Source organism: Stigmatopora nigra, chromosome 22, assembly GCF_051989575.1.
Source record: "Stigmatopora nigra isolate UIUO_SnigA chromosome 22, RoL_Snig_1.1, whole genome shotgun sequence".
NCBI classification, from domain to species: domain Eukaryota; kingdom Metazoa; phylum Chordata; class Actinopteri; order Syngnathiformes; family Syngnathidae; genus Stigmatopora; species Stigmatopora nigra.
Window position 1 is genome coordinate 7029620 of NC_135529.1, and position 24267 is coordinate 7053886.

The 24267-nt window shown below is 41.6% G+C and overlaps 5 protein-coding genes across 11 annotated transcripts; 3 read left to right on the forward strand and 2 right to left on the reverse strand.

Annotated features, from left to right (window-relative positions):
- Positions 1–100: 100 nt before the first annotated feature.
- On the forward strand, positions 101–1934 carry LOC144215927 (uncharacterized). Its single transcript, XM_077745145.1, has 2 exons — positions 101–512; positions 820–1934. Exons 1-2 carry the CDS (start codon positions 335–337, stop codon positions 1830–1832), a joined length of 1191 nt encoding a protein of 396 aa, XP_077601271.1. The 5' UTR covers positions 101–334; the 3' UTR covers positions 1833–1934.
- A 718-nt stretch (positions 1935–2652) lies between these two features.
- Positions 2653–7075, reverse strand: LOC144180907 (uncharacterized). Its single transcript, XM_077709061.1, has 5 exons — positions 6761–7075; positions 5973–6287; positions 5082–5889; positions 3716–3861; positions 2653–3596 (listed from the first exon to the last, which is right to left on the reverse strand). Exons 1-5 carry the CDS (start codon positions 6936–6938, stop codon positions 2704–2706), a joined length of 2340 nt encoding a protein of 779 aa, XP_077565187.1. The 5' UTR covers positions 6939–7075; the 3' UTR covers positions 2653–2703.
- Positions 6005–10581, forward strand: LOC144215931 (protein FAM151B-like). Of its 5 annotated transcripts, XM_077745154.1 has the most exons (7): positions 6005–6107; positions 6199–6333; positions 8253–8412; positions 8503–8720; positions 8917–9052; positions 9793–9909; positions 10183–10578. In XM_077745154.1, the coding sequence occupies exons 3-7, from the start codon at positions 8264–8266 to the stop codon at positions 10367–10369; spliced, it is 807 nt and encodes a 268-aa protein (XP_077601280.1). In that variant the 5' UTR covers positions 6005–6107; positions 6199–6333; positions 8253–8263; the 3' UTR covers positions 10370–10578. The 5 variants fall into 5 exon arrangements, with proteins under 5 accessions (XP_077601280.1, XP_077601278.1, XP_077601281.1 ...); XM_077745152.1 differs by lacking the exons at positions 6005–6107; positions 6199–6333 and adding an exon at positions 7060–7185 and having other exon boundaries at positions 10183–10580; XM_077745155.1 differs by lacking the exons at positions 6005–6107; positions 6199–6333 and adding an exon at positions 7645–7766 and having other exon boundaries at positions 10183–10579.
- LOC144215926 (ankyrin repeat domain-containing protein 34B-like) lies at positions 10178–12796 on the reverse strand. The gene is made up of 3 exons (XM_077745144.1): positions 12706–12796; positions 11901–12175; positions 10178–11803 (listed from the first exon to the last, which is right to left on the reverse strand). Exons 2-3 carry the CDS (start codon positions 12101–12103, stop codon positions 10747–10749), a joined length of 1260 nt encoding a protein of 419 aa, XP_077601270.1. The 5' UTR covers positions 12104–12175; positions 12706–12796; the 3' UTR covers positions 10178–10746.
- Positions 12797–13577: 781 nt separating this feature from the next.
- LOC144215373 (zinc finger RNA-binding protein-like) lies at positions 13578–24190 on the forward strand. 3 transcript variants are annotated; one of them, XM_077744250.1, is made up of 20 exons: positions 13578–13702; positions 13842–13923; positions 14537–14819; positions 14970–15111; positions 15195–15413; positions 15565–15803; positions 16190–16396; positions 16622–16919; positions 17049–17230; positions 17320–17439; positions 17605–17750; positions 17971–18136; positions 18218–18438; positions 18530–18680; positions 18804–18945; positions 21455–21552; positions 22262–22357; positions 22716–22827; positions 22935–23032; positions 23118–24190. In XM_077744250.1, the coding sequence occupies exons 1-20, from the start codon at positions 13666–13668 to the stop codon at positions 23298–23300; spliced, it is 3222 nt and encodes a 1073-aa protein (XP_077600376.1). In that variant the 5' UTR covers positions 13578–13665; the 3' UTR covers positions 23301–24190. The 3 variants fall into 3 exon arrangements, 2 of the variants coding, with proteins under 2 accessions (XP_077600376.1, XP_077600375.1); XM_077744249.1 differs by having other exon boundaries at positions 13579–13702; positions 18527–18680; XR_013330414.1 differs by lacking the exons at positions 21455–21552; positions 22935–23032; positions 23118–24190 and having other exon boundaries at positions 18527–18680; positions 22716–22768.
- Positions 24191–24267: the final 77 nt, after the last annotated feature.

Sequence of the window (24267 nt, forward strand, 5' to 3'; positions counted from 1 at the left end):
CCACCATTTAGTAACTCCGCCGATTTTGGGTGATTGCATCTAGCTCTCCGAATAGGTGGGTTTATATATCCATGCCTTCTTCGAAGGTCCTCAACTTTCATACACTAAAAAATAGAGGTTTGTACTGGCATCTGCTGCTTTCTAATTTGTCCGATTTAAAAATGCTATTTCGAGGCACCAATTTTCTATCCGTCGCTAGATGGCGATGAGCGCGTTCTCGACTGCTTTACCGCCTTCAGTCACAATTGAAGAAGTAAAAGGAAGGCGGAAGTCATCTCCTAAAACTAGAACTTATTTCGGCGTCTGTGCACATTGAGCCGTCCACTTGATCACGATGCTGAAAGAGTTGGTAAGGGAGCGACTCCTTGCGGCAGCTGACGAAATCTTCCAACTGTTTGAAGGAACAATAGCGACGTACAAGGAGCAAGTTTGTAGAGCGAGAGAGGAGAGCGAGCGACACCGAAGAAAACTGCAAGCTGTTTGCAAGACTCAAATTGACAGGCGCGTCGACGGTATGCTCATTTCTCTTCTTAATTTTTACCCAAAATACCCAATATACAGTTGGGTTAATAAAACTGTAATACATTTCTTCATGGCACAACCAAGTTTGGGTAATACATTCAAATTGGGGAGGAGGTGTTGGATGTTAGGTTTCCCTGGACATCCATAAGGACCCCAAATGTTGCCCAGGGAAATCAAATTAATTATAACTTCCTATAATTAACCTCCACGTATTCAATAGTGACAGTGATAGAAAAGTCGAAGAAAAATGCTTTAGACTCTTTGACTATTGGAACAAAATTGACTTGTGCTCTGCAGATGTCCAGCAGCTGAAGAGTCAACAGGACAAATCTCCTCCACACCAGCAGGGGGACTATGCTAGCTCGAAGCCACACCGAGTTGCAAAAGAAGACAACGATACACAAAAATCCCACATTCAAGATGATGCTGAAGATCCACGGCACTCATATTTTACAGAAGATGATGCTCAGCCCCTCATCATTAAAGAGGAAGAAGGAGAAAAGTTTCCACTGCTTAGTGTTTGTGTGAAGAGTGAAAACAATGCAAACGAACCTTCCGAGTGGTTGCAACTTCTTCAAAACAGTCCAGGTGAAGACCACTGTGGCAGAGCACCACCTGATGACCTTGTGCCACCAATATCAGACAGCTATGACACAGACACTGGTCATGATGAGACAACTCCACCTTTTCAAATGGTTAATAGATGTCACCCACACAAAAAAGGTTTCAGTTGCTCCATTTGCGGTAAAATATTGGCTTACAAGGGAAATTTGATTGGCCACATGAGAACACACAATGAGGAAAAACCTTTCAGTTGCTCAATTTGTGGTCAAACCTTTTCTCAAAGAAAAAGTGTCAAGTTACATATGAGAAGACATACGGGAGAGAAACCTTTCACTTGCTCCACTTGTGGTAAAACGTTCTCCCGAAAGGAAAGCCTGAAGGCCCACATGAGAACGCACACTGGAGAGAAACCCTTTAGTTGCTCAATTTGCGGTCATACATTCTCCCAAAAGGAAAATATGCTTAAACATGTGAGAAAACACACGGGAGAAAAACCCTTTAGTTGCTTAAATTGTGGTAAAACCTTCTCCCGAAAGGAAACCCTGAAGTTGCACATGAGGACACACACAGGAGAGAACCCCTTTAATTGCTCCATTTGCGGGAAAACATTCTCCCGAAAGGACCATGTAAAGTCCCACATGAGAACACACACACAGGAAAAATCATTTTGTTGCTTCATTTGCGGTGTGGAATTTTCTCAAAATCACAATTTGATTACACACATGAGGACACACACGGGAGAATAGCTTTGAGTTAGCCAAAATGACGACCCAGGCCAGCGGTGTCAAACTTACGGTCATTTTCTGAAGGGTCACGGGGGTGCTGGACCCTCTCCCACCTAATCATGACCACTACAAGGATAGCGTGTTGACTTTATATTTATATATATAGGACAGTGATGCCCCCAGGAAGTGAAGGTGGGTTTAAGTGTCCATCATGTAGCATATATATCGCTTTGTGATTCATTTTGTTGTTGTTGTTAGTCTAAAAGTAAAGTCGTGCTTGTACACAACACTGTGTCTGCTTTATTTGATCCTAAAATATATACATGTAGAGAAAATAAGTGTTTGATCAAGATTTTGGCAGTTTAGGCTGATGAAAATAACTCGAAGAAGAAGGAGATCCGCCTGGCGCGAGAAACAGAGGTGATACCCAACTTGTAATCCTGGACACCTGTCTTCCACCTGCATGTTGAACTGGACAAAACACTACAATGTTGAAAGAGTTTGGTGAGTATGCAGCTACTGTGGGCGCTAAACTAATTTTAGGAATGCACCCCAGACATGTGCCATAAAGAGAATATTTTCATCAATTTTCTCAAGACTAGCATTTATTGTTACCCAAACAAGCAGGGATTGACTCCAGCACCCCGCTATCCTGACCAGGTTAAGTACTGTTGAAAATAAATGAATAAAACACTATGTATGACCTGAAGTAATACTTTATATAAAAAATGTATTCGTAGTTTAACTAATAGTTTAATGTAACTGCAAAATGTTCAAAACATCTGTAAGGGAAAATGACATGACCACCATTTTATTTTGCATGTGAAGAAGAGCTGCAAAGTTTACACCTCTCTATCATTCTAATGTGGAAGAACACAGAGCAGGTAAGCATTTATTGGCTCTCATTGATGTGGCTTTTCATGTGTTCAGTCAAACTGGCCCTGTGGCCGTAGGTTTCGCCACACACCGGGCAACTAAAGGGTATCCCTTCCGCGTGCGTCCTCATGTGCGTCGTCACGTGTTCCTTCCGGGAGAATGTTTTACCGCAGTCTGAGCAGCAAAAGGGTTTTTCTCCCGTGTGTTTTCTCATGTGGGTGACCATGTTTTCTTTTTGGGAGAATGTTTTGCCACACGTAGAGCAGCCAAATGGTTTTTCCCCCGTGTGTGTTCTCATGTGCAATTCTATGCTGCCTTTTTGGGAAAAGTTTTTTCTGCAAACTGAGCAACTAAAAGGTTTTTCTCCAGTGTGCACTCTCATGTGCCTGAGCATGGGTCCCTTTTGAGAAAATTCTTTCCCACAAAAGGTGCAACCAAACGGTTTTTCTCCTGTGTGAGTTCTCGTGTGTGTTATTAAAGTTTGTTTAGTAGCAAAAGTTTTGCCACAAACTGAGCAAGTGACACGTTTTGGACGCTTTTGTGACATTTTTTTATGGAGAGTTGGCTCCTTTTCAGATATTTTGGACTGTTTCTCGACCCGTTTGTTGTTTGCTTCATCATTGTCTGACAGTGGAGCTGAGAGATTGTCAGGGGGTGTTCTTTCATGATGGTCTGCACTTAGACGGGGATGATGTAGATGGGACCAGTCGGGTGGGTCGTCGTCCTGTTTTTTCACGGGGACAATAGTAACTGGCAACTCGCTCACGTCAGTCTCCTCTTCTTCTTCCTTAACACGGGGAGTTTGGCAATCCGTCTCTTCTTCTTTGACGTGGGGGTGCTGTGGAGTGGAGCTCCTCCACTGTGGCTCAGAGGGATTTTCTCCCCGACCACCATTCAGCTGCTTGAAGTCTGCAAGAAACTCACAATAAGTATAAATATGCAATAATGTGAATCCAAGAAAACATTATTCAATTTAGTTGAGTTTGAATAGTTAAACAAGTATAAATGAATATATTGCATTTGTTTACCTTCACAGTGTACATTGCTCCACGAACGGTCTTCCATGGTGTCAGTGATGGCAATGATGAAGCTGCGATCTTCAACACAAACCGATACACCAATGCAGGGACATCTGATTGACAGGTAAGATCTTCCTGGTGACCAATCTGGGTGTCTGAAGGCCAGTCACGGGCCCATTTTATTTCTGTCTCCTGTGATAGCCATAAACATGTTTGTTAGCTGCACTTACAAACTGCATTCTAAAAAAAATGATTAATTGGCCATGTTGTATTTTGAAGAAAAATCTAATTTGGGCACTTCTACATGATTGGATTGAGTTTTCACTCAATTTGTGGAGAAAAAATCACTTTGAGAATTCGCTTTAGAATGCAGTTGACCGTTTTAGACGTCAAATTTCTAATGTTTTTGAAATTGTGAAATCACATTTTGGAAATCGTCACTTTGGTCGCATTGCCTTGCAAACGTTGTTATGATGGGTGACAATATGGCGTCCTCCCATGTCACTGTCCAGACTGCTATGCTTTTGCATCGGCCCAATGCAAACAAACAATCGCCACTTTTAGTCAGAAAACAAATAGCAAACGTCAAAAATAACACAACACGGCGTTCCAATTTATCATTAGAAATGTGCTCTTAATTGACTGGTCAATGGAAAATGTTTACACCGACGTTATTGGCGAATAACTAGCCTTGTCCGGCATAAGAAACAGATTTTACAGGTTTGAAACTCACCAAGACAATTGTAGTCAAGAATAAATCTTTAAAAACAACGACGTGGCAATTACCTGGTGGCCTCTGTTTTAATGTGAAGGAAATACATGTTTATTTTCTGCTCGTCTCAATCTGCTGCGATTCGTTGGCAGTGTCAGGAACCCGCATTCTTCTTAAAGGGACAGCAATGTTTTTGTCAACCGCCCACACACACGCGCACACGTGTATATATACAACATTTTTGTAATCAGCATTCAACCACTGTTTTGTTTTTTAATCCAAAAACACATGAAGCAGGACAGTGACTTGGATGGTGCCATTTTTGCCTTTGTTACACCTGAAGCAGTAGAACAGTGGCTTCATTTTTAAAAGCTAATGGACTAACAAACTAGCCAAGGTGCAATCTTTCATTAGACAAATCCGAAGCTTCGTGTTTAGCCGACATTCATAACATTACAAACAGAAGGGCTGCTTTACTACTGCCACATAACCAATTTCATAATTAAATAAATCATATTTACACTACTATGGAGGGCAACAGGCAGTTTCAAACAGAAATCATGTAAAAAAAAAAATCAGATGCAGACATGACATTGCACAGCTCCTCAAAGTTTACCACCTGCGTTGGATGCCATGTGCATCGCGAGAAAATATTATTCTGACTTTTTATGTATCTGCATGTGTCTAACCATATTGGACCTCTGAGCAAAGTTTCCCCCGCAAACTGCACAGCTGAATGGTTTCTCTCCTGTGTGGACTCGCATGTGTTTGGCAAGACTTTCTTTCCTAGAAAAGGCTGCTCGGCAAAAAGAGCAACCAAAAGGTTTTTCTCCTGTGTGAGTCCTCATGTGCTTCTTCAAACTTTGTTTGACTGAGAAAGTTGTGCCGCAAACCATGCAACAAAAAGGCTTTTCTCCCGTGTGTGTTCTCATGTGTAATTCCACATGTTCCTTTCGAGAGAATGTTTTTCCGCAAACTGAGCAACAAAAGGATTTTTCTCCTGTGTGTGTTCTGATGTGTCTCATCCAGTGAGACTTACAAGTAAAGCCTTTCCCGCAAACTGAGCAGCGAAAATGTTCTTTAAGCGTGGGACCGTTCTTGTGTTTTTGAGACGTTTTCTTTTTGAGGGCCCCTTTTGTCGGCCCGTCTTTTGTCCATTTGTCCTCACCATCACAGTCCCCATCACTCATGTAAGGTTCTTCGGTGTTGTCGCCATCGGATAGCGGCGCTAAGAAGTTGTCTCGTCGTGCATCTCCCCTCGGACTGCCGTGATCCACCCGCGACCAATTGATCACTTTGTCTTGGTTGTACTTGCTCTTCACTGAGACGCCTGACTGTGGACACATACCGACATTTGTCTCCTCTTGTGTTTCAAAGATAGGGTGCTTCAGATCTTCCAGCTCAAAATCAGACCCGCCCCACAGCTGCTGAGAGGAAATTTGTTCGGGATGAGCGATGAGCTTCTGCAATACTGGGAGAAACACAAACAGTTTAAATCACGCAAGTCAAGCATGATATCAAGTCAGTGTTGTTCATTCAACTGTTTGTCATTACCTTCACAGTCTGTGTCACTCCTCAAAGGTTCTTCTGTGCCTTCACTGTGTGGCAGCTTTGGCAAGAGGTTATCTGGTGGTGGTCCAAAGACGTCTCCGTTTGGACTCTGCCGATTAGGCCGTGACGACTCTGGAGGTTCGTGTTGCTTAACTTTACTCTGCGTGGAGAAACCATTCAGCTGCAAGTCGCAGACCCCAGCCTCCTGGGCTTCCTCTTTAACATGCAGGGTTTTGGAATGCTCCGGCTTCAAAGATGGGCTACTCCACTTTGGCGGAGGGGAAAGATCTTCCTGGCGACCAATCATCTGCTCAACGTCTGGAGTTAGAAAACAGAGTTTAGTTCACGTGCAGAAAACCAGATGGTGAGTCACATGTACTTATATTCATTCATTTAATGAAACAAATTTTGCACAACAAAGAAAAAATATCTATAGAAAATATATTCCCCAAATTTTCATTATGATTACAAAATAGCCTCCACGTGACAACAGAGCGGCATTCCTATTGGCTGATGGGAACAGTCAATAATGGCTGCTGTCTGTTTGTTATCATCTCCAGTGCTCATGAACTATGAAATAAATATCGAAAATAAAGAATTGTGCAGTCACACATCCAAGCATTAGGCATGCGTCGATGTAAATCCCCTTTCGTGACCTGAATGAAATCCATTAATCATAAAAGGATACCCTACTTGTTCGGAAATGCCTTTTTTTAAATGAAGAGACCATTTGTGTAAAGTCGAAGCTGTTTTACGATAACTCCTTTGTGGCAATTGTTTAGCAAAGCTACCTTCGACACGAATGGCAACTTCAGTCTTGCAAACAGCTTCGAGTTGCCGTCTTTGTCGCTCGCTCTCCTCTCTCGCACGAGAAAGTTGCTCTTCATACGACGCTATCGTTCCAGCAAATAGTCCAAAAATTTCATCTGCAGCCGCAACGAGTCGTTCCCTTACCAACTCTTTTAACATTTTGTCTTCGTGAGCAGTTAAAAAAAAGCACACAAGAGAGCAAATTGACAGCCCTGTGTCCAAAAATGTAATGTACCGCTACGCTACGGTAACTGCGGTCGTTGTTGCATCGCTTTCTTGAGGAGCATTGTTGCCATCTACTGTGCTGGAGTGTGGGTCGCTTCATTTGAGGCACTAAGGAATTATTTTCGCCTATACGTTAATTTCGCAAGGGGAAAAATGACATGCCTTTTGTCCTCTTTTGAAGGTAAGACATGTTTCTTTTGCATGACAGACCTTTCTTTTAGGAAAACAACTTCTCTCAATAGTTTTAGCACGAATTGAGCAATCTTTAGCTATTTCATACAGGAGAAAAACCTTTCACTTGCTCACTTTCCAAGAAGGCAGTCACTGTTAAGGAATCTTTGGATAAAAACGGGGAAAAAACACAGTTGCAGTAGTTCTTAAACTCACAAAATAAGTTTGGTAAAACACGTGAGATCACAGTATTTGCCACAAAACATTCAAAAAGCAATTTCGGTAAAATTCCTTTGTCATCCATCCCCACATGTTCCAAAATCTAGATCAATCCAATATACAGGCTCCATTGATTTTATTGCTGCGTGTCTCTTATTGGCCACGACGTAAGATGGCCGATAAATTACTACGGCTCATAGCACGCACTACGTAATCTCGATGTATATATATGATGTCTATCAAATTCGGGGCCATGATCCCCTCAGGGTGGATACAGTCGCCTTTCTGATATATACGTTTAAATTTTAAAAAATGTGTGAGCAAATGGTAACGTATTTTCAGGATCTTTTACCAAAGAAAGACGCCGCCGAGGTGAGATGGTCACATGCAGTTAACAGCTCGATCAAACTGACGGATGCTCTTCAAGGTTGGACAACTGTTTGTTTACTAGTTGGGGAATAGTCATGAATGTAACCCTTTCATGGAAGATGGACATTCAAAAGTTGTCACTTAACACCTTTAAAACTTTAAAGAGCAAGTGACTAGTTTTTCTCATCTAATTTTTTTTTGAGCAATTAAGTTTAAAGTGCAACTGACTAGTTTTTCCTCATCTAAAAATTATTAGCAATTAACTTTAAAGTGCAAGTAACTAGTTTTTCTCATCTATTTTTTTAGCATTTAAGTTTAAAGTGCAACTGACTAGTTTTTCTCATCTAAAAATTATTAGCAATTAACTTTAAAGTGCAAGTGACTAGTTTTTCTCATCTAAAAATATAATTGCAATTATTATTATTTATTTCATCATTTTGGAAGTGGATAATGGATGTACGTATCCTAACACATTTCTTATTCATTAAGGGCCTACACATATGATTGAGGCTGACATCATCGTAAGAGGTCGTAACCCCAAGGAGCCAATCATGTGCCACCCACCTGACAACACCAGTGACATCACACTGAAGGAGTGGCTTGAAGCTGTCAAGTTGCATGACAAAGGCATCAAACTCGACTTCAAGAGGTGAGATGGAATCGGTTGATTATTATCTTTTTTTTAAGTGGTGAGAGTTGATTATTTTCCTAACAAACCCATTTCGATGCTCCATTGGAGCATGGAGGCGGTGTCTCTTTCTTTGTCCTTGCTGCAGAAAGGCCTGGCTCAGATGAGGTCTCCGGTGTGGATCAACGCTGATATCCTTCCAGGACCTGGAAATCAAGGAACACCGCTGGATCCACAGGCTTTCCTGTCTGTCGTCAGGAATCTTCCCAATAACGTTGTTCTTTCCCTCGGTTGGACCACACAGTGGACAGCGGGGACTGATAACCCAGGTGGGGACAAATGGATTATTGCTATTGTCTGACATCATAGATAGAATGCACATCTTCACAAATGTTCTTCTTTTTGGCTTTGTACTGATACCGTGTTTTTTAAATGACTATACCAAGCATATTTACATTAGTAAAAATATCAAATACGCAATGGGCAAGAAATTCCAGCATTTAAATGTGACAACTTATTTTCCAGGTTACAGTTGGGAAATGGTACATAAGATGGAGGACTTATGTCGAGGACTGGAACATCTTATCACCTTCCCAGTACGGGCGGCCCTTTTGGCCCAGTCTGTCTCTGAGCTCACGTGGCTGCTGCAACAGTCAGACAGGTAAATGTTTGACACACACCGTCTCAGTTATGCTTTTTGCAATAGTTATTGGATTGGTACATAGCCTCAGATTTTGAGTATGTATTTTACTGTGTATTTTCATATTTCTAGATAGCTTAGTGAGCTAACCAATTAGGAAAAAACAACAACTTTTTTTACATAACTTTTGTAATGCATCTGTACAAAATGACACAAACTTATTCAGTACTGAACTAAATTAAGCAAAGGCCATTTTGACCACATGTAGCCTTGACAAATGTATCTAGTGAACATGGGGGAAAAACAAGGCAACATGTTCTTAGGCCCACTGACTGTGTGTGGGCGATTTAAACTGTACCTGCCATTGTGTTTGAGGTGAGTGCTGCAGCATAAAGTAGGAAAGGTGAATGCAGATAAGAGGGTGCGATGATTCATTCAATCAGTCACAGTGCAGAAAGAGCTTAGTTTCACCCAATGAAGCGTAATAGGAATTCACCTCTGAACATGAATATGAATGTATGTATGTACAGTCCCTTTATATACATTACATTTAGCTCTGTTGCTACCCATAATTATGTTGAATGCCAACACTATTATACAAAACTTCTGGCTATGACTAAAGCAACGGGGGCTTTACTGCGGACATTTTTTCGCAGTAAAACCCTGTTTTTCATCTTTAGTTGGCCCGACAAGAACACTATTTTTCAGGGAAAATACCGTTTTGTGTGTCTTTAAAAATCCATTCTTTGGTGTGCATGCAGGTATTCTTTAACAGTGTGGACCAACAATAATGACAAATTCCAAGTAGAGGACTTGCTGCCTTACAGAACATGCTTTGATATCACCAGGATCTGCTATGACTTACCAGAAGCACTAAGGTCAGAGCTTACAAATATTTCAAAAGATGATAAATCTAAAGTCCTTATTCCGGCAAAAATGGGAAACCTCAAATAAATGGTCAAATGTGGCATGATATTTATTTTTAAGACACTTTCTTGTATCGCAAGGTAATTTTATGCATGTGTAAATTTGACATCATTTTAGTTGGACATCTGAAATAAAATTGTCTATTCCAGTCTGGTGTTATATAGTATATATATACTTGAAGCTTTCACTTTAAAAAACCTTTGATGCAACTTGGCCATTTATAGGATTTCATCCTTGAAGCAAGAACTGGATGCACAAAAGAAAATCAGGTTGCCAGTAGCAACCCTTCCACTTAATTTCCAACATTCACTTCTTAACTGTGCAGTATTACATCACACTTTCATTTACACACTAGGCAATTTACACAATGCATTTTATTGTGAATTGAGCTGGAAAATGTACATTCTGTGAATGAAACTTGGATACACTCATATGTACCACCATGTTTTCTTACTGCCCAAATCCATCAAGTCATGCTTGCATTGCCTAGGACTGAATTAACACATTCTTAAATGAAGACCGAAGTTTTTTTTAATTTTTTTCCATCATTATTCTCAAATGAGCAATTGGTGTGTAATTAGTCTCATGTTACAATTACAATTACAACATGGTAGCATTTGATGGCAAATAGTTACAGTTTAAACACAATAAACATGAGCTTTAATCATTAAAAAGTATACAATAGTATATATTTGACATACATTACCCTCAGTTTGAGATTTCTTCTTGCTTTTGCAACTTTTAAGACTATCATAAAATGAGTAAGTCATAAGCCAAAAAAGGAAAAATCAATCAAAAGTCAATTTTTCTTCAAAGTCAGACAACTGCTTAATCTGTTCAATTTGCATGGAATGACGCCTCCACAGCATTTTACTAGTACTATCTCTTGGAAAAAGACAGGGCAGACTGGGCAGAATAGGTTTAGAGCCTTTAAAAAGAATATTGGGTGTTTTTCCACTGCACAGAGGAACAGAGTTGGCCCCAATGTCTGGAATGGGAGCATGCGGGTTGAGGGAGGGGAGATATCCAGGTCGAGTAGAGGAGATGTGATCCTGGAGGAGGGGTCCTGACCCTCTTCGATCTAATCCGACAACACCTCGTCTCTGGGAAAGACTACCCATGGACTCTCTGGAGCCTGAAGCGTTAGAGGACTTGCTGTTGGTCAGCTTGGGCCTGTCCACTCCTTTTTTCAGACAGTTTGAGTCTTTACCACCAAATTGTGGTAATTGAGAGTCTGAACTGTAATGTTCAACGCCAATGCTGCGCCGATGGATGACATTTTTCAGACTGGAAACGTTTAACTGTCCGTCTGATGCATCGCTATTGGGAGGGCCGCTTTCATGGGCCAATGGGAGATTGTTATGTTGATGCAAGTTGGGGTGAGAAGTAGAATGCTGGGCACTTGCAACATTGTCATATGACATCTTTCGGGAAATGACTCTTCCACTTTGGCCCCCAACTACGTTGTCCAATTCTTTTGGGAGCCCGTCTTTTGTGTCCATGCAATGGTGGCACAACGAGGCCAGATCTGAAGGTGGTGGGACATTTAGGTACTGCTTTGTTGTCTGCTGGCCACATGGCAGCTTGTTGGTGGTGATGATAATAACCTCCTTTCCATTGGCTTTACAAGCATCCAGGAGGATACTCAGAATGCCCCTTTTCCCTGAATTAATGGCGTAAACAAGCGCTGAAGAGCCAGAGTGGTCCTCCAGTGTTGGGTCGGCACCATTCGTGAGCAAGAGGGACAGAATTTCAGTTCCGTCCTGTCCGAGGCACGCATGCATCAAGGCAGTTTTTCCGCTCTTGTCTTGAATGTTTGGGTCAGCACCGTTTTCGAGGAGATATCTGTTATTTACACAAAAAACAAAATAATGACAGCTAGAAAGTTCATACACAAATGTGTGCATTTACAATTGGATTTCTAGTAGTCAATTATACTTACTGCACCATTTTGTGTTTGGCCACACTTTGTGTATCAATGTGACGGCTTTTGCAAGCCACCATCAACGGCGTCTCGCCGTGTTCATTGCTCTCATTTACGTAGGCCCCGCCCTCCAAAAGCAGCCGAGTCAGACGCAGACGACTCAAATAGACAGCCTTCAGCAGAGAATTGCCATCGGATCGTACCTCTCTTGCTTCATCCATTATTTTGGCGCCTGAGATTAATATCCATCATCCTGCAAACACGGCTCTACCTCACTTATAAGGGCACGTAGCCTACAAAGGACCAAAAGAGTTGGAAGTCATTTCATTTTGGGTTTTGTGAAGATATTTGTTGTAACGATGAAATGAATTTTAACACAACGTCATCTTTTTAGCTTTTTGTTTATAGATCGAAGCCAGCGGGATCGCTCGGATAGACTGTAGAGTCTGCTTTTAAGTCAGCTTTTTTTCTGTCCAGGGTGACATTCAAACCCTATGCTTTAATCAGGGGTCATTCATCCCTTCATCCACCCCTCACACAGACAGCATATCTAGTGATGGAGTGAGGCAGCAGTGAAATGTCATTCCGTAACTTTTTCCATATTTTTTTAATTATGGCTCTTTTGAAAAAATGTGAATGTATACCCTGAGATTTAACTAAATCGAGATTAAAGAAGGAAAAATGATGTGCTTTCCTTCCGTGTGAGTACAGCAGGAAAAAGTGCACACAGTTGTACGAGGCGGCGACACATTAACGACGGGCAATTTTAGCAGAAAAAAAATGTAACACACAATGCCGATGATACTCTCTCACTCAGACTTACCCTATGAAATGCCATCGTTAAATGAAATAAGTGCAGGTCGTTTCCACTATTGAAACTCAGGAGAATCCAGCAGGCACAGCGAAGATCTGAGGACAGGAGCGACTGGCGAAAGGAGGCGGCGGCCTGGACTAATATACCACAAGTGAGTGGCAGCGGGAGGAGTTGTCAGCCAATGACAGCACATCACATTGCGAGCTGACGCAGTGGTGGAAATGTATCTATAGTAAGGCATGTGCGCAGGTAAGACTCATTTCTTTTTACCTTCGGCTATTTACTGACAATTGTGGGAGACGGAACAAAAGCCACCAAACGTCACCACTCAAGTTCAAGGCTGCAGGATTGTACAATATGTCATTCAGGAATCGCTTTATGAAAAAGAAAGAGATGTTTCGCATAAATATAAAAATTAATACTTATGCAACTGTGGATATCATATCAAGAGCCGCAGAGGGGTGCGGGAGCCCATCCCAGCCAACTATGGGCACCAGGCGAGGGACACCCTTAATCGGTAGCCAGCCAATCACAGGGCACAGGGAGACAAAGGACAATAGGGGCAATTTGGGGTTTTTATACCAACATACATGCATGTTTATGTGGGAGGAAACCCATGTAACCCTGGGGAGAATATGCAAACTCCATACGATGAGGACCCACATGGGATCGGACCCTTGACCCCAGAACTGAGGCTTTCCTAAAAAAAAAATATATACAATAAGAATAAAATGAGGAGGGAAAGAAAAAATAAACGAATATGTGAATGGATCTTTTGCTCTGATCATTTTTTGATCATTTTGTTTGCTTGCTGCTGCAAAATTGTGAGCACCAATGAACAAGTGCAGCTCCCCCAATCCTGCCCACTGTACTCTTTGTTTTATGCGCAAGCGCAGACGCCATTTCCGGGTACGACATGTAATACAAATACGCTGACCTACTCGATCGACGATAGAACATACAAAACCAATGATTCCCATATGTCCTGTTGTATCCTTCACCTATGGTAGGTGTTACTATTGCATTAGATAAGAACATCTAGACACCTTATCGGAAAATCGGTCTTTGTTTTTGTCGGATTTCGCGTTTTAGCTTGATGCTAACAGTTAGCCTAGCGTAACCCTGTACGTATGTGTCCTCCGCAGTGCCCAGCCGGCTTGGTGAAGATGCCAAAATGGCTACCGGCAATTACTTTGGATTCACTCATGGCGCTGCCGCACAATACAGGTAAGGGGATCGCCTATCCACAAGCTCTGATCCGAGATCTGATTATCGCTCACTGCATGTGTTGACTTAATGGTGGAATCCTTTCCCCTGCGACCATTGTTCATCCGGGGGGAGGGGGGGAGGTACAGTAGCCCCCTTCTCCACTTGGATGAAAGTGAGCAGGCTTTCAGAGTAATTAAGAGCTTGTGGAGATGATGTCCTGAGTGTTTGTTTGCCCTGGAGCATCTCAGCAATAGTTCTGGATATTAATGTTAAGATACAGTGAGAAATCAGTAACCATAGCAACAGATTTCCCGAGCACATAGTGCATTCTGGGATGAGTCTATGATAAACATCAATTCATACACACTTTATACATTCACTGATTGGTGTTCTGTCATATTTTGCTTGCCATCAGAAATGATGAAAACATGTTTGAAGTGTTTTGAAGCTTGATAATATTTATTGTAAATATTAACATTCAATGGAAAAAATGACACTGATGATTCAACAGAAACGGTGCTTTGTTTTTCCTCATGATGTACACAACATTTTTATCCACTTGGATGCACTTGATCCAAAGCAAATTTTACTGATGCAACTAATAACTTGTATTGCATTTTCCCCCTATCAGTCAGCAGCCAGCTGCCGGGGTAGCCTACACCCATCCCACGACGGTGGCCAGTTATACCGTTCACCAAGCACCGGTGGCAGCTCACACTGTGGCCGCAGCCTACGCTCCAACAGCAGCCACAGTCGCTGTCGCCCGGCCTGCGCCTGTTGCAGTGGCTGCCGCTGCAACTGCCGCAGCGTACGGGGGATACCAACCGACCCATGCTGCAGCTGACTATGGCTACACTCAGCGGCAACCTGAAGTTCCTCCGCCTCCCCCACCGGTCACCTCCCAAACCTACCAGGTACGGGGCACCATAACACTCTTCTTTTTTTTCTGCCTGGTACGTGTACTAACATTGTTTTAATCGAAACATGGTTCAAAAACAATATTTTTTTATATCTGTCAGGCGGTCAATTTGATTCAAACTTTGGAATTGTTCTTTTTTTTTCAGGAATCCTACTCCTATGTCCGGTCCACAGCTTCTGCTGTGGGATATGACAGCAAACAGTACTACCAGCAGCCAACTGCCACCGCAGTGGTGGCGGCGGCTGCTCAACCACAGCAGACAGTTGCCGATTCCTACTATCAAACAGGTACTTTTGTAACCTTGCCAAACATTTGGATAAAGACTGTAATAATATGAAAGACCCATAACGACTTGCCTTTTATTTGCCAGCCCCCAAGCCCGGGTATAGTCAGGGGGTGTCATCATACAGCCAGTCTCAGCAGACACGTCAGGTGACTGTGATAAAACCAGCAGCGCCCAGTCCTGCGACATCGTCTTTTTCCATCTACCCCGTGACCTCCACTGTCCAGCCCGTGGCTGCCGCCCCATCGGTTGTCCCATCGTATTCCCAAAGTCCGACTTACAGTACAAATGCTGTCACCTACTCTGGTAAGTGTCTGTCACTGTTAAGTAGGCCGATTATTTACCTGCATTCCATATCGGTAAAAGCGTGTGTCTGTTATGCTGTAGTAGTAGCTGTAGTGTAGTAACCTGATGTCATTTCTGGGCGATTTTTAAATGTTTTTAATTTTTTTTGAAGGAACTTCCTATTCTGGATATGAAGCAGCAGTCTATTCTGCAGCCTCAAATTATTATCAGCAACAGCAGCAGCACCAAAAGCAGGCAGCGGCGGCTGCAGCTGCAAGTGCAGCCTGGACCGGGAGCACTTTCACCAAGAAACCTCCTTTTCAGAATAAGCAGCTCCGACCCAAGCAGCCACCAAAACCCCCTCAGATCCACTATTGTGATGTCTGTAAGATTAGCTGTGCTGGCCCTCAGGTGAGTTCAGATATGTTAAAATCTGAAGTTGATTTAAGGCTGGGCAGAGATTGATTTAAAAAAATAAATCTATATACATATATATATGGAATTCTATATCTGTGATCAGCCAACCAGCAAAATATCCACAATAACATGATCTTAATAGAAATTGCCCAATTTAAAATGCATCCAATGTTGATTTATTTTAAGCATGTGAGGTAAACTGTAATGCTACAGACACAGAATACAAATGTAGCGTTACAATTTGTTTTCACGCACTAAAACCCAAGAAACTTTCATTGACATAAAATATGACACCCGGGCTCTTAGACTTTGTACACAGCCAAATCAACATATAAGTTGTCTTATATAAATGTTGTTGTTTTTTTCTACCAATTTCCCAGACTTACAAGGAGCATCTGGAAGGGCAGAAGCACAAGAAGAAGGAGGCGGCTCTGAAGGTTTCTCAGAACAGCAGCACCACTAGCGGTAGCGGGAGTGGCTTATTGGCCCGAAGTTCTCAGAACCAACTCCGTTGTGAGCTTTGTGACGTTTCCTGCACGGGTGCTGATGCTTACGCCGCTCATATTCGAGGAGCCAAACATCAGAAGGTACAAGAAAAATCGGCTCCATCAATTACATTATCTAAATGAGTACTTCTCATTGTATACAAAACTTTTATTTATTTCTTTGCAGAAATCATAGGTAATAGTTTGGTTTAAAAAAAGTTATTCATGACTGTTTCTGGAGATCTTTAATACATAAGATGGAGCAGCGTTGAACAGGGTGATTTCGGATAATGCTGTTTCTAAATGGATCTCAATTTTTTTTTACAGGTTTTGAAGCTTCATACCAAACTTGGGAAACCCATTCCCTCGACTGAACCCAGCATGGTGACTCAGACGGCGTCCTCCAGCACCTCTGCCCCAAGCAAAACCATCACTTCTACCTTGAACAGCTTCTCCAGCGGCACCGTGGCTGCTTCTTCATCTAGTACTTCCTACTTAAAACCTGGAAGCGTCGTCAGCAGTAACGTAATTGGTGTTAAGAACCAATTAGTCAGCAATTTGTCTGCCGCCAACTCGGCTACGACCGGAAAGAAAATCAACACGGTCAACAAGATCAATTTTGTTGGTGAGTCAAACAAAATAAGTAAGAATCTCTTAAACAAGGTTGGATGGCAACCGATCACCGGATAAAAATGTGCTAATAAATTTCATGGCGGCAAAATCTTATAAACTAACTTTTTTTTTTTTGGTGTAGGTGGGACTAAATTACAAACCACAGGCAAACCGGAAGAGTGTAAAATTGATGCCCCCAAGACTGCAACATCCTCCTTTGGTGTTGTAGATGTCAAAGCCGAGACTTCCGAATCTCTGTCTGTGTCGGCCCTCGCTGCGCTGCAGAGCGATGTCCAGCCTGTTGGTCACGACTACGTCGAAGAGGTTTGTTTTGATGCAATTGCGGCCAGTTAAGCCCAAAAATTAAAGATGTCTTTGAAAAATCAAGTTGAACTCGCCTACCTGATTTCTAGGTCCGAAATGATGATGGGAAAGTCATCCGCTTTCATTGCAAGCTCTGCGAATGTAGTTTTAATGATCCAAATGCAAAGGAAATGCATCTCAAGGGACGTCGACATCGCCTGCAATACAAGGTTTGGTTCTCTTCTAGTCAGCAGTTTCAGAGATAGGCATCATCTGATATGACCTCTATCCGATAAAAGCTCAAGTTTTTATAGGTTGCAGTTAGTTAGGCCAATCAAACACTGCAATGAATCGCAAAAAATCATACTTTTTGTTTTCTTTGTTCAAAAATGCAGAAAAAGGTCAACCCAGATCTGCAGGTGGAAGTAAAGCCGAGCATCAGGGCAAGGAAGATTCAAGAAGAAAAGATGAGAAAGCAAATGCAGAAAGAGGAATACTGGAGAAGACGTGAGGAAGAGGAACGTTGGAGAATGGAAATGCGGTATGCAGATTATTTCTTTTTAATTGTAGTTCATAGTATATTCATAGCAGTTCTTGTAGTTTTTAAACATGTATGTAGATATTTTTTGTCACTTCACATAAGGACATTCTATGTTTCCAGAGTCATAACAAATGGCAAGCATGGCAAAGTGATGCTAGATCAATTTTGGATCATGTCTTAAGGGGGAAAAAAAACAAAGTTATGCTCCCTAATATTTCAGGCGATATGAAGAGGACATGTACTGGAGACGCATGGAGGAAGAACAGCAACACTGGGACGATCGCCGTCGCGGACCAGACGGAGGCTACCAACAAGGTCCCCCCGGTCCTCCAGGTCTTCTTGGAGTTCGGCCTGGTATCCCAGGTCTACAGCCCCATGGTCCTGTGGTAAGGCAAAGTTGGAAAAATAATTAGCTTTGGGGAAGAATAGTCTAGATTGAGATGAGTACCTTTGCATCCATCCTGCAGCCCCCACGCCGACCCGACTCTTCAGACGACCGCTACGTCATGACCAAACATGCTTCCATCTACCCTTCGGAGGATGAGCTGCAGTCCATTCAGAAAATCGTGTCCATCACAGAGCGGGCCCTCAAACTGGTCTCGGACATCATTACCGACGAGAATAATGTCAAGGAAGACGATGACAAAGAAAAGAAAGAAGCGTCAAAAGAGAAATGTGACCCTGACAGGTAATTCATGATACTAACGATTTTGATTGTGGACTGTGCAGTCCTTTTTCATGTTTCAACTTACATTTTTCTTTTTTTTTTACTGAAGTAGAGCCCTGAAGGGCGTTATGAGGGTGGGAGTCCTGGCCAAAGGATTGCTTCTCCGCGGGGACAAGAATGTCAACTTAGTCCTCCTCTGCTTAGAGAAACCCACCAAGAGTCTTCTTTCACAAATTGTGGAGCTGCTCCCCAAACAACTAGCAGTACTAATTTTACTATTCTCACTCAAATGGACCACTTTACTGATGTTTATATAGCCATTTCTAAAATGTTCCGGGCCTCTTAGCTCTCCGTCCACTTGTTGGCTTATACTTTTCTCTTTCTAGATAGTAGCACCGGAGAAATATGAGGTGAAGGGGTCTCTTCAGGAAGCGGCCATCATTCTTACCTCGTCTACAGAGCCAAAGATGCAAGTGACCATTACTCTGACCTCACCTGTCATCAGAGAGGAAAGCGGCCCGGAAGGAGGTTTGGAAAAAAGCAGAACGGCTTCTGTTATTTATACCTCCGTATATTGTCTCTGCTACTTCCCGATGAAATCATTTCCAGTATGTTGGTTCACACTGAGAGTTTTGTGCTGCTGGCACACCAACAAAAAAATAGGTTGAGCCTTAAAGAAGCATCCTGGCAATATGCTTTTTAGTGGCGTTTCTGAAAGTTTAAAAAAAAGGAGTCCTTTCTTTCAGGCTTGCAATTTTAAAAAGAACAAATGGTTAAAATTGATTTTTTTTTTGATAGGTACAAAGTAGGTCGGGAGCTCATTCGAGAGCGTTTTGCCCCTTTACCTTGTATTCTCTATTTGTTGGATAGAATGTCAACTAAAAGAGGGTGCCAGCAGTATTGCTCTTTAGTCCTTCCGCTATTTAACTCTTCTCAGATGCTATCCCTTTTTCAAGCAAAGCATGATCAGTGTTTGCATTGTGACAAGTCTAGTTATACCCTGGAGAAATTTTGTTTCCTGTGTCCTCAGGGATTCTGGCTGTATTTTAATGGCATCTCAAAAGTCTGCCTTTAAAAAAAAAAAAACTAGATAAGCAAAAAAACAACAACCCCAAAACTAACAAAAATGCTTATGGAAAATGTCTGAATACATTCAACTGATGAATAGATAGTTTTTTTTTTCTTTTAACTCGACACATACATTCATTTTGCTGTTTAAATACGTATATTTTAATACTGTCAGGGTTGTCTATTTTGGCAACCCCGGCTCCAATCGAAATCTAGCAGATCAGAATCCCCGCACAGTCAATGAGAAAGGAGGAAAAAAAAAGTTCATCCACAGGAAACAAATGTTATTCTTATGTTCTGGTGAACAGTTCACCATGCTGTCTCTTGATCCAAAGTGCTCCCCTGAGTAGATTTGACATCTTTTTGAATTCCAAATGCGGCTCAATACATGCAAGGATACATCCAGCCAACCACCGCCTTTACCAGCTCTCCTCTTTTCAAATGAGACCATTACATTGTTTTCTTAGGGGAGTATTATTGAGGCAAAGGTACAAAGGCTTTGGTAGACTGGTTGGTTAGACCTGAGTACAGCCTTTGACATACATTGTCTGTTAAGGTCTTATTCCAACCCACTGATGCCAGGTATGCATGCAGTGAATATCCTAACTTATTGATTGCTGGCATTTTTTTTGGTTTGTTTTTAATCTTTCCTTCAGCACTCGTCGCTACTTTGTGTTTTCTCCAATTTCGTCGTCGACACGCGCCCGACAAAACCAACAGTTTAATTCTTTTAACTGAGCAAAAACAATCAAATTGTCCATCACTTTTCCCTCAACCCCCATCAGAGTTTGAGTAGGGCCTAGCAGCTCCTCCCCGGAAGGATTTTTGACCAAGGTTTCCCTCCACCCCCCTTCCAAAAAAATGTTGCCACACCTACCATTGCAAAGCCGCTTTTAATCAAGTGGCTGTCCTACAGGAGGTTTACTTTCTCTTTTATGGTCATCCAGATTCATCATATTTCTCTGTGTTTCAGTGAAGGTCTACTACTATATTGCCCATGATAACTTGAGGAATGATATGTTGTCAACAAATATATTACCTGATAAAATGGAAATGGCTGCCTATAGTGGCAGCCTGAACTATTGTGGACTCGCTAGTTTATAATTAGAGATGCATCACTCACACTTTGGCAATTAATCACCAATTTTTATATTTGAAAAGTATGACCTGACGATCTCAATTTTTAGCCTTTCTGTTTTTAAAAAGTAGTTTTTTTACATAACGGTCCATTTAAAACTCTGATCAATCTTTTGTAAATAATGAAGATTACCTGTCAACCAAAACTTATTTTTTTAATTACAGATGCAGTAGTTCTCGAAAAACAAAACAATTGAAATATTTTTCTTAACCAAAATGTAGAATTTTTCAGTATTTTGCTTTACAAAAAGAAAACCCATTGCTTTTAAAAACAATGGAATTAATTATCTATAGAATATATCTAATACATAATAGTACATGAGGCCTTGAATACTTTTTAGGACCGTTTTTTTTTTAATTTTCTGCCTTTTTATAATGTTACAACAGTTGTAAAATAAGCTAAATGCGTCTCCTTACAATATTATAGCAAAGCAGACTTTAAGATCGTAACAAGTAAACAAGTTGGGGTCATAAAAATATGCAAATACCCAACAAGTGGAATTGAATGCTATAGTCCTGTCAATATATCGACCAATGAAATCGTCCGGTGCATCTTTAATTATACTAATACCATCCAAATAAATCAATTGGCAACATTGAGTCCGAAATCCAAATTAAATGACTTGACATACATTCTCAGGATGCAGCTATCCGTAAAGACTGATTTTGAATGATTATTTTTTGCATCATTGTTGAACAAATGGGAAAAAAATGTGGTTTGCTTTGTCAAGAAAACCTTGGTACGTGTGGCAATGTGTTCTTTGCCAGCCTCGCAGACCTGGTCAAACACCCGTTCCTCATCAACATTTTCACACTTGAAATCCATTTTTAGATGTAACTTCGGGTTTGGTGAAAGACCCAGCGGACGTCTTGGACAGGCAAAAATGCCTTGACGCTCTGGCTGCACTGCGCCACGCTAAGTGGTTCCAGGTTCGGAACATCATTTTACCTTATTATTGTAGCCTTATGAGATGCATTATTTGTTTCACCTATTTTCTTTGTACACATTGCAAAGTAATGCCAAAAAAATGGACACATTTGACTTCATTACGAAGGAAAATATGCACTATTACATTCTTATTTCATTTTAATGAACCAAAGGATGCCTGTGAAGAATTTGATTAGTCACCATTTTAATGAACTCAATACAGTTGCAAAGAATTCCATAAGGCTGCACGTTAACTGGCACCAAGTTGTGCCACCAGTATTTGTATCTTTTATTCTATTCATGGTCGAAATGGGGATTGAGAGACAAAGGGAAATCGGATTAGTTTCCCGTGTCCAATCACGGGTAAATGATTACGATTTCCCTCCGCTCTTTCAGTCTCCATTCTCAGGTGAACTCTTGTATTTTCAAATACATGTTCGTGGATTTCTCGGGTCAGGGTTTAGAAGATGGCAAGGAAGATCCCTTGTGCATCTTGCAAACTTTGAACTCTTACTTACTAACGGCGAGGTACAAGACTACTGGCAATGGCAGCTGATTGCACATTTTGACGGCACATTGATGCCTTAAAACCGACTCAAGCTTCCATTATGTACAGTAGTTGTTGGACCTCTAAGAATGGATTGTTTTCCCGCAACCCCCTCCCTCCTACCCCTTGAATTGGCACATGAATGTACTGTTTTGCATCACAAGGCTAGAGCAAATGGACTTCAGTCGTGCGTGATCATCATTCGGATACTTCGAGATCTCTGTCAACGGGCTCCAACGTGGTCGCTGTTCCCAGGATGGGTGAGTGTTCCGCCCCTTTTAAACGGTGTTGATAGCTCATCCACAACATGGACAAATTGGCTACTAAAAAACTGTAAGGGGAACATATTTTGTCAAGTATCTTACACGCTATGTTCTAAGTTCAGTCATGTGATTAGTCCCCCCACTCTTATTGTTTGAGTGGAGTATTTTCTTTTAAACTAATGGGCATAAATGAACAAGTTTAGTTAAGCACTGGATTGTCATTTCATTATGTTTTACCATTATTTTCTGGATTCTTTTATGTTCTACTTTACTGTTCTACTTTATGATTTTCCCCCCACGGAAATGTACTATTGTTATTTTTTGAATGAATTCTGTAATTCCGCCTTCTGCTCAGGCCATGGAGCTGCTCGTGGAAAAGGCCATCAGCAGCGCTTCGGCGCCCCTCAGCCCCGGCGATGCGCTCAGGCGCGTCTTTGAATGTATTTCTTCGGGAATATTACTCTCTTGTAAGATTTCTTCATTTTCAAGTGACAAATACTGTTGATTTTCCTTCATATTTTAATCCACGTAGCCGACAAATTCAAAGACATTTGCCATCTTTCTTTTACAACAGGTGGCCCCGGACTGACGGATCCCTGTGAAAAGAACGCTGTAGATACCCTGACATCTATTGGAGAGCAAGCGCGAGAGGACATAACCTTCAGTGCCCAAGTACGTACATGCTTGATTGTTCTGCAAAAAGTTTGACTTGATGACCAATTCAACTGCATCACTAACTGTGTCTCAATCTGTCCAGTTTGCACTGAGGCTGTTGGCCTTCCGTCACATTCATAAAATTTTGGGGATGGATCCACTGCCACAGAACAACCCCCGTTTCGGCGTCAATAGCAGTCGCAAGCGTCGCCACGAGAGCAGCGACGGGGCAGACAGCTTTGAGGGAGAAGGCAAAAAGGATAAAAAGGATTATGATATTTTGTAAAGGTCAGTGGGTTGACTCGTAAACTACAACAACAAAGAAATTAAGTACTTGCGTGTTTAAAATGGGGTCCACCATTTGTGTACTGACTGTCAAGCGGTCACCCCCCCCCCCCTTCCCTTTGGTTTTATTAAGCTATAGATGCGCCAGTGTAAAGGCAGCCTCGTGTGTAACAGAGAAACCAAGCTGTTTTGGTGTATTTGTTTTAGTTGTAGATATCTTCATTGTTGTGTTCCATCTGTACAAGTTACAGCCATTTTTAACCGAAAACAACTGACTCGTTGCTTACATTGGCTTCCTTAACAATCCACTGTTCACTTTTGCGCTTGCTTTGATGTGCTGGAAAAATACGGTTTGGTTCGGTTGTCGTGGCGAGGCCATTAAACATCAGAGTCAACGCCTTCTTTCATCCGTATAGTTGCATTCCAAGTTGGGTTGTGTTTTAATTTCTATTGTGACTTGTGATTCATCTGGCCAGTTAACTTCTACAAAGGGCGTTGAAGTAGAGAATTGCTTGTATAGTCTTGAACTCCCTGGGAAATGAAACAAAATGCCATTGATTTGACACACCGAGTGCTGAGAAGTTTTGTTAAGAAGTCTATCAAATTGGGTTGTAAGGTTTTTTTTTTAATTGGCGTTTTAAATTGTTCTCAGTCCTGGTCAGTTTTTAGCATTCTCTTCAAACATATTTGGTCTAAGCTATTTAAATAGATGACAAGGACTTTGATATGTGGAAAGCCTGGTTTGACTCCCAATGCTATGATGGAAATGTATTTTTTTTTTTGCTGTGGGAAACTGGTTTGCTGCCCTTTTTGTCTTGGCTAAGTGCTACATTTAATGCTGCTTCCTGCCATGCAATTCCACTAGAAAAATAAAGTCATTTCCAGATTCAAGAGCTGTGTGCTTTTTGGGATGAAAAATAGTCAAATTGTTCCTTCTTCTAACGCTTACCCCCCTAACCTGGCATATT

What these genes read in the sequence shown, in the direction of transcription:
- LOC144215373 (XM_077744249.1), top strand. Translation starts at nt 13,666, where the DNA reads ATGATTCCCATATGTCCTGTTGTATCCTTCACCTATG. An exon ending in CGATTCCTACTATCAAACAG is followed by an intron (nt 15,112 to 15,194) that starts GTACTTTTGTAA and finishes TTTATTTGCCAG; the next exon opens with CCCCCAAGCCCGGGTATAGT. An exon ending in GCCACGCTAAGTGGTTCCAG is followed by an intron (nt 21,553 to 22,261) that starts GTTCGGAACATC and finishes TTGCATCACAAG; the next exon opens with GCTAGAGCAAATGGACTTCA.
- LOC144215926 (XM_077745144.1), bottom strand. Translation starts at nt 12,103, where the DNA reads ATGGATGAAGCAAGAGAGGTACGATCCGATGGCAATTCTCTGCTGAAG. An exon ending in GCCAAACACAAAATGGTGCA is followed by an intron (nt 11,804 to 11,900) that starts GTAAGTATAATT and finishes TGTAAATAACAG; the next exon opens with ATATCTCCTCGAAAACGGTG.
- LOC144215931 (XM_077745150.1), top strand. Translation starts at nt 7,707, where the DNA reads ATGTGTGAGCAAATGGTAACGTATTTTCAGGATCTTTTACCAAAGAAA. An exon ending in ACTGACGGATGCTCTTCAAG is followed by an intron (nt 7,822 to 8,252) that starts GTTGGACAACTG and finishes TTATTCATTAAG; the next exon opens with GGCCTACACATATGATTGAG. An exon ending in AGCGGGGACTGATAACCCAG is followed by an intron (nt 8,721 to 8,916) that starts GTGGGGACAAAT and finishes CTTATTTTCCAG; the next exon opens with GTTACAGTTGGGAAATGGTA.
- LOC144215927 (XM_077745145.1), top strand. Translation starts at nt 335, where the DNA reads ATGCTGAAAGAGTTGGTAAGGGAGCGACTCCTTGCGGCAGCTGACGAA. An exon ending in AATTGACAGGCGCGTCGACG is followed by an intron (nt 513 to 819) that starts GTATGCTCATTT and finishes TGTGCTCTGCAG; the next exon opens with ATGTCCAGCAGCTGAAGAGT.
- LOC144180907 (XM_077709061.1), bottom strand. Translation starts at nt 6,938, where the DNA reads ATGTTAAAAGAGTTGGTAAGGGAACGACTCGTTGCGGCTGCAGATGAA. An exon ending in CACATGCAGATACATAAAAA is followed by an intron (nt 3,862 to 5,081) that starts GTCAGAATAATA and finishes ACTGGCCTTCAG; the next exon opens with ACACCCAGATTGGTCACCAG. An exon ending in GAGCAATGTACACTGTGAAG is followed by an intron (nt 3,597 to 3,715) that starts GTAAACAAATGC and finishes AGTTTCTTGCAG; the next exon opens with ACTTCAAGCAGCTGAATGGT.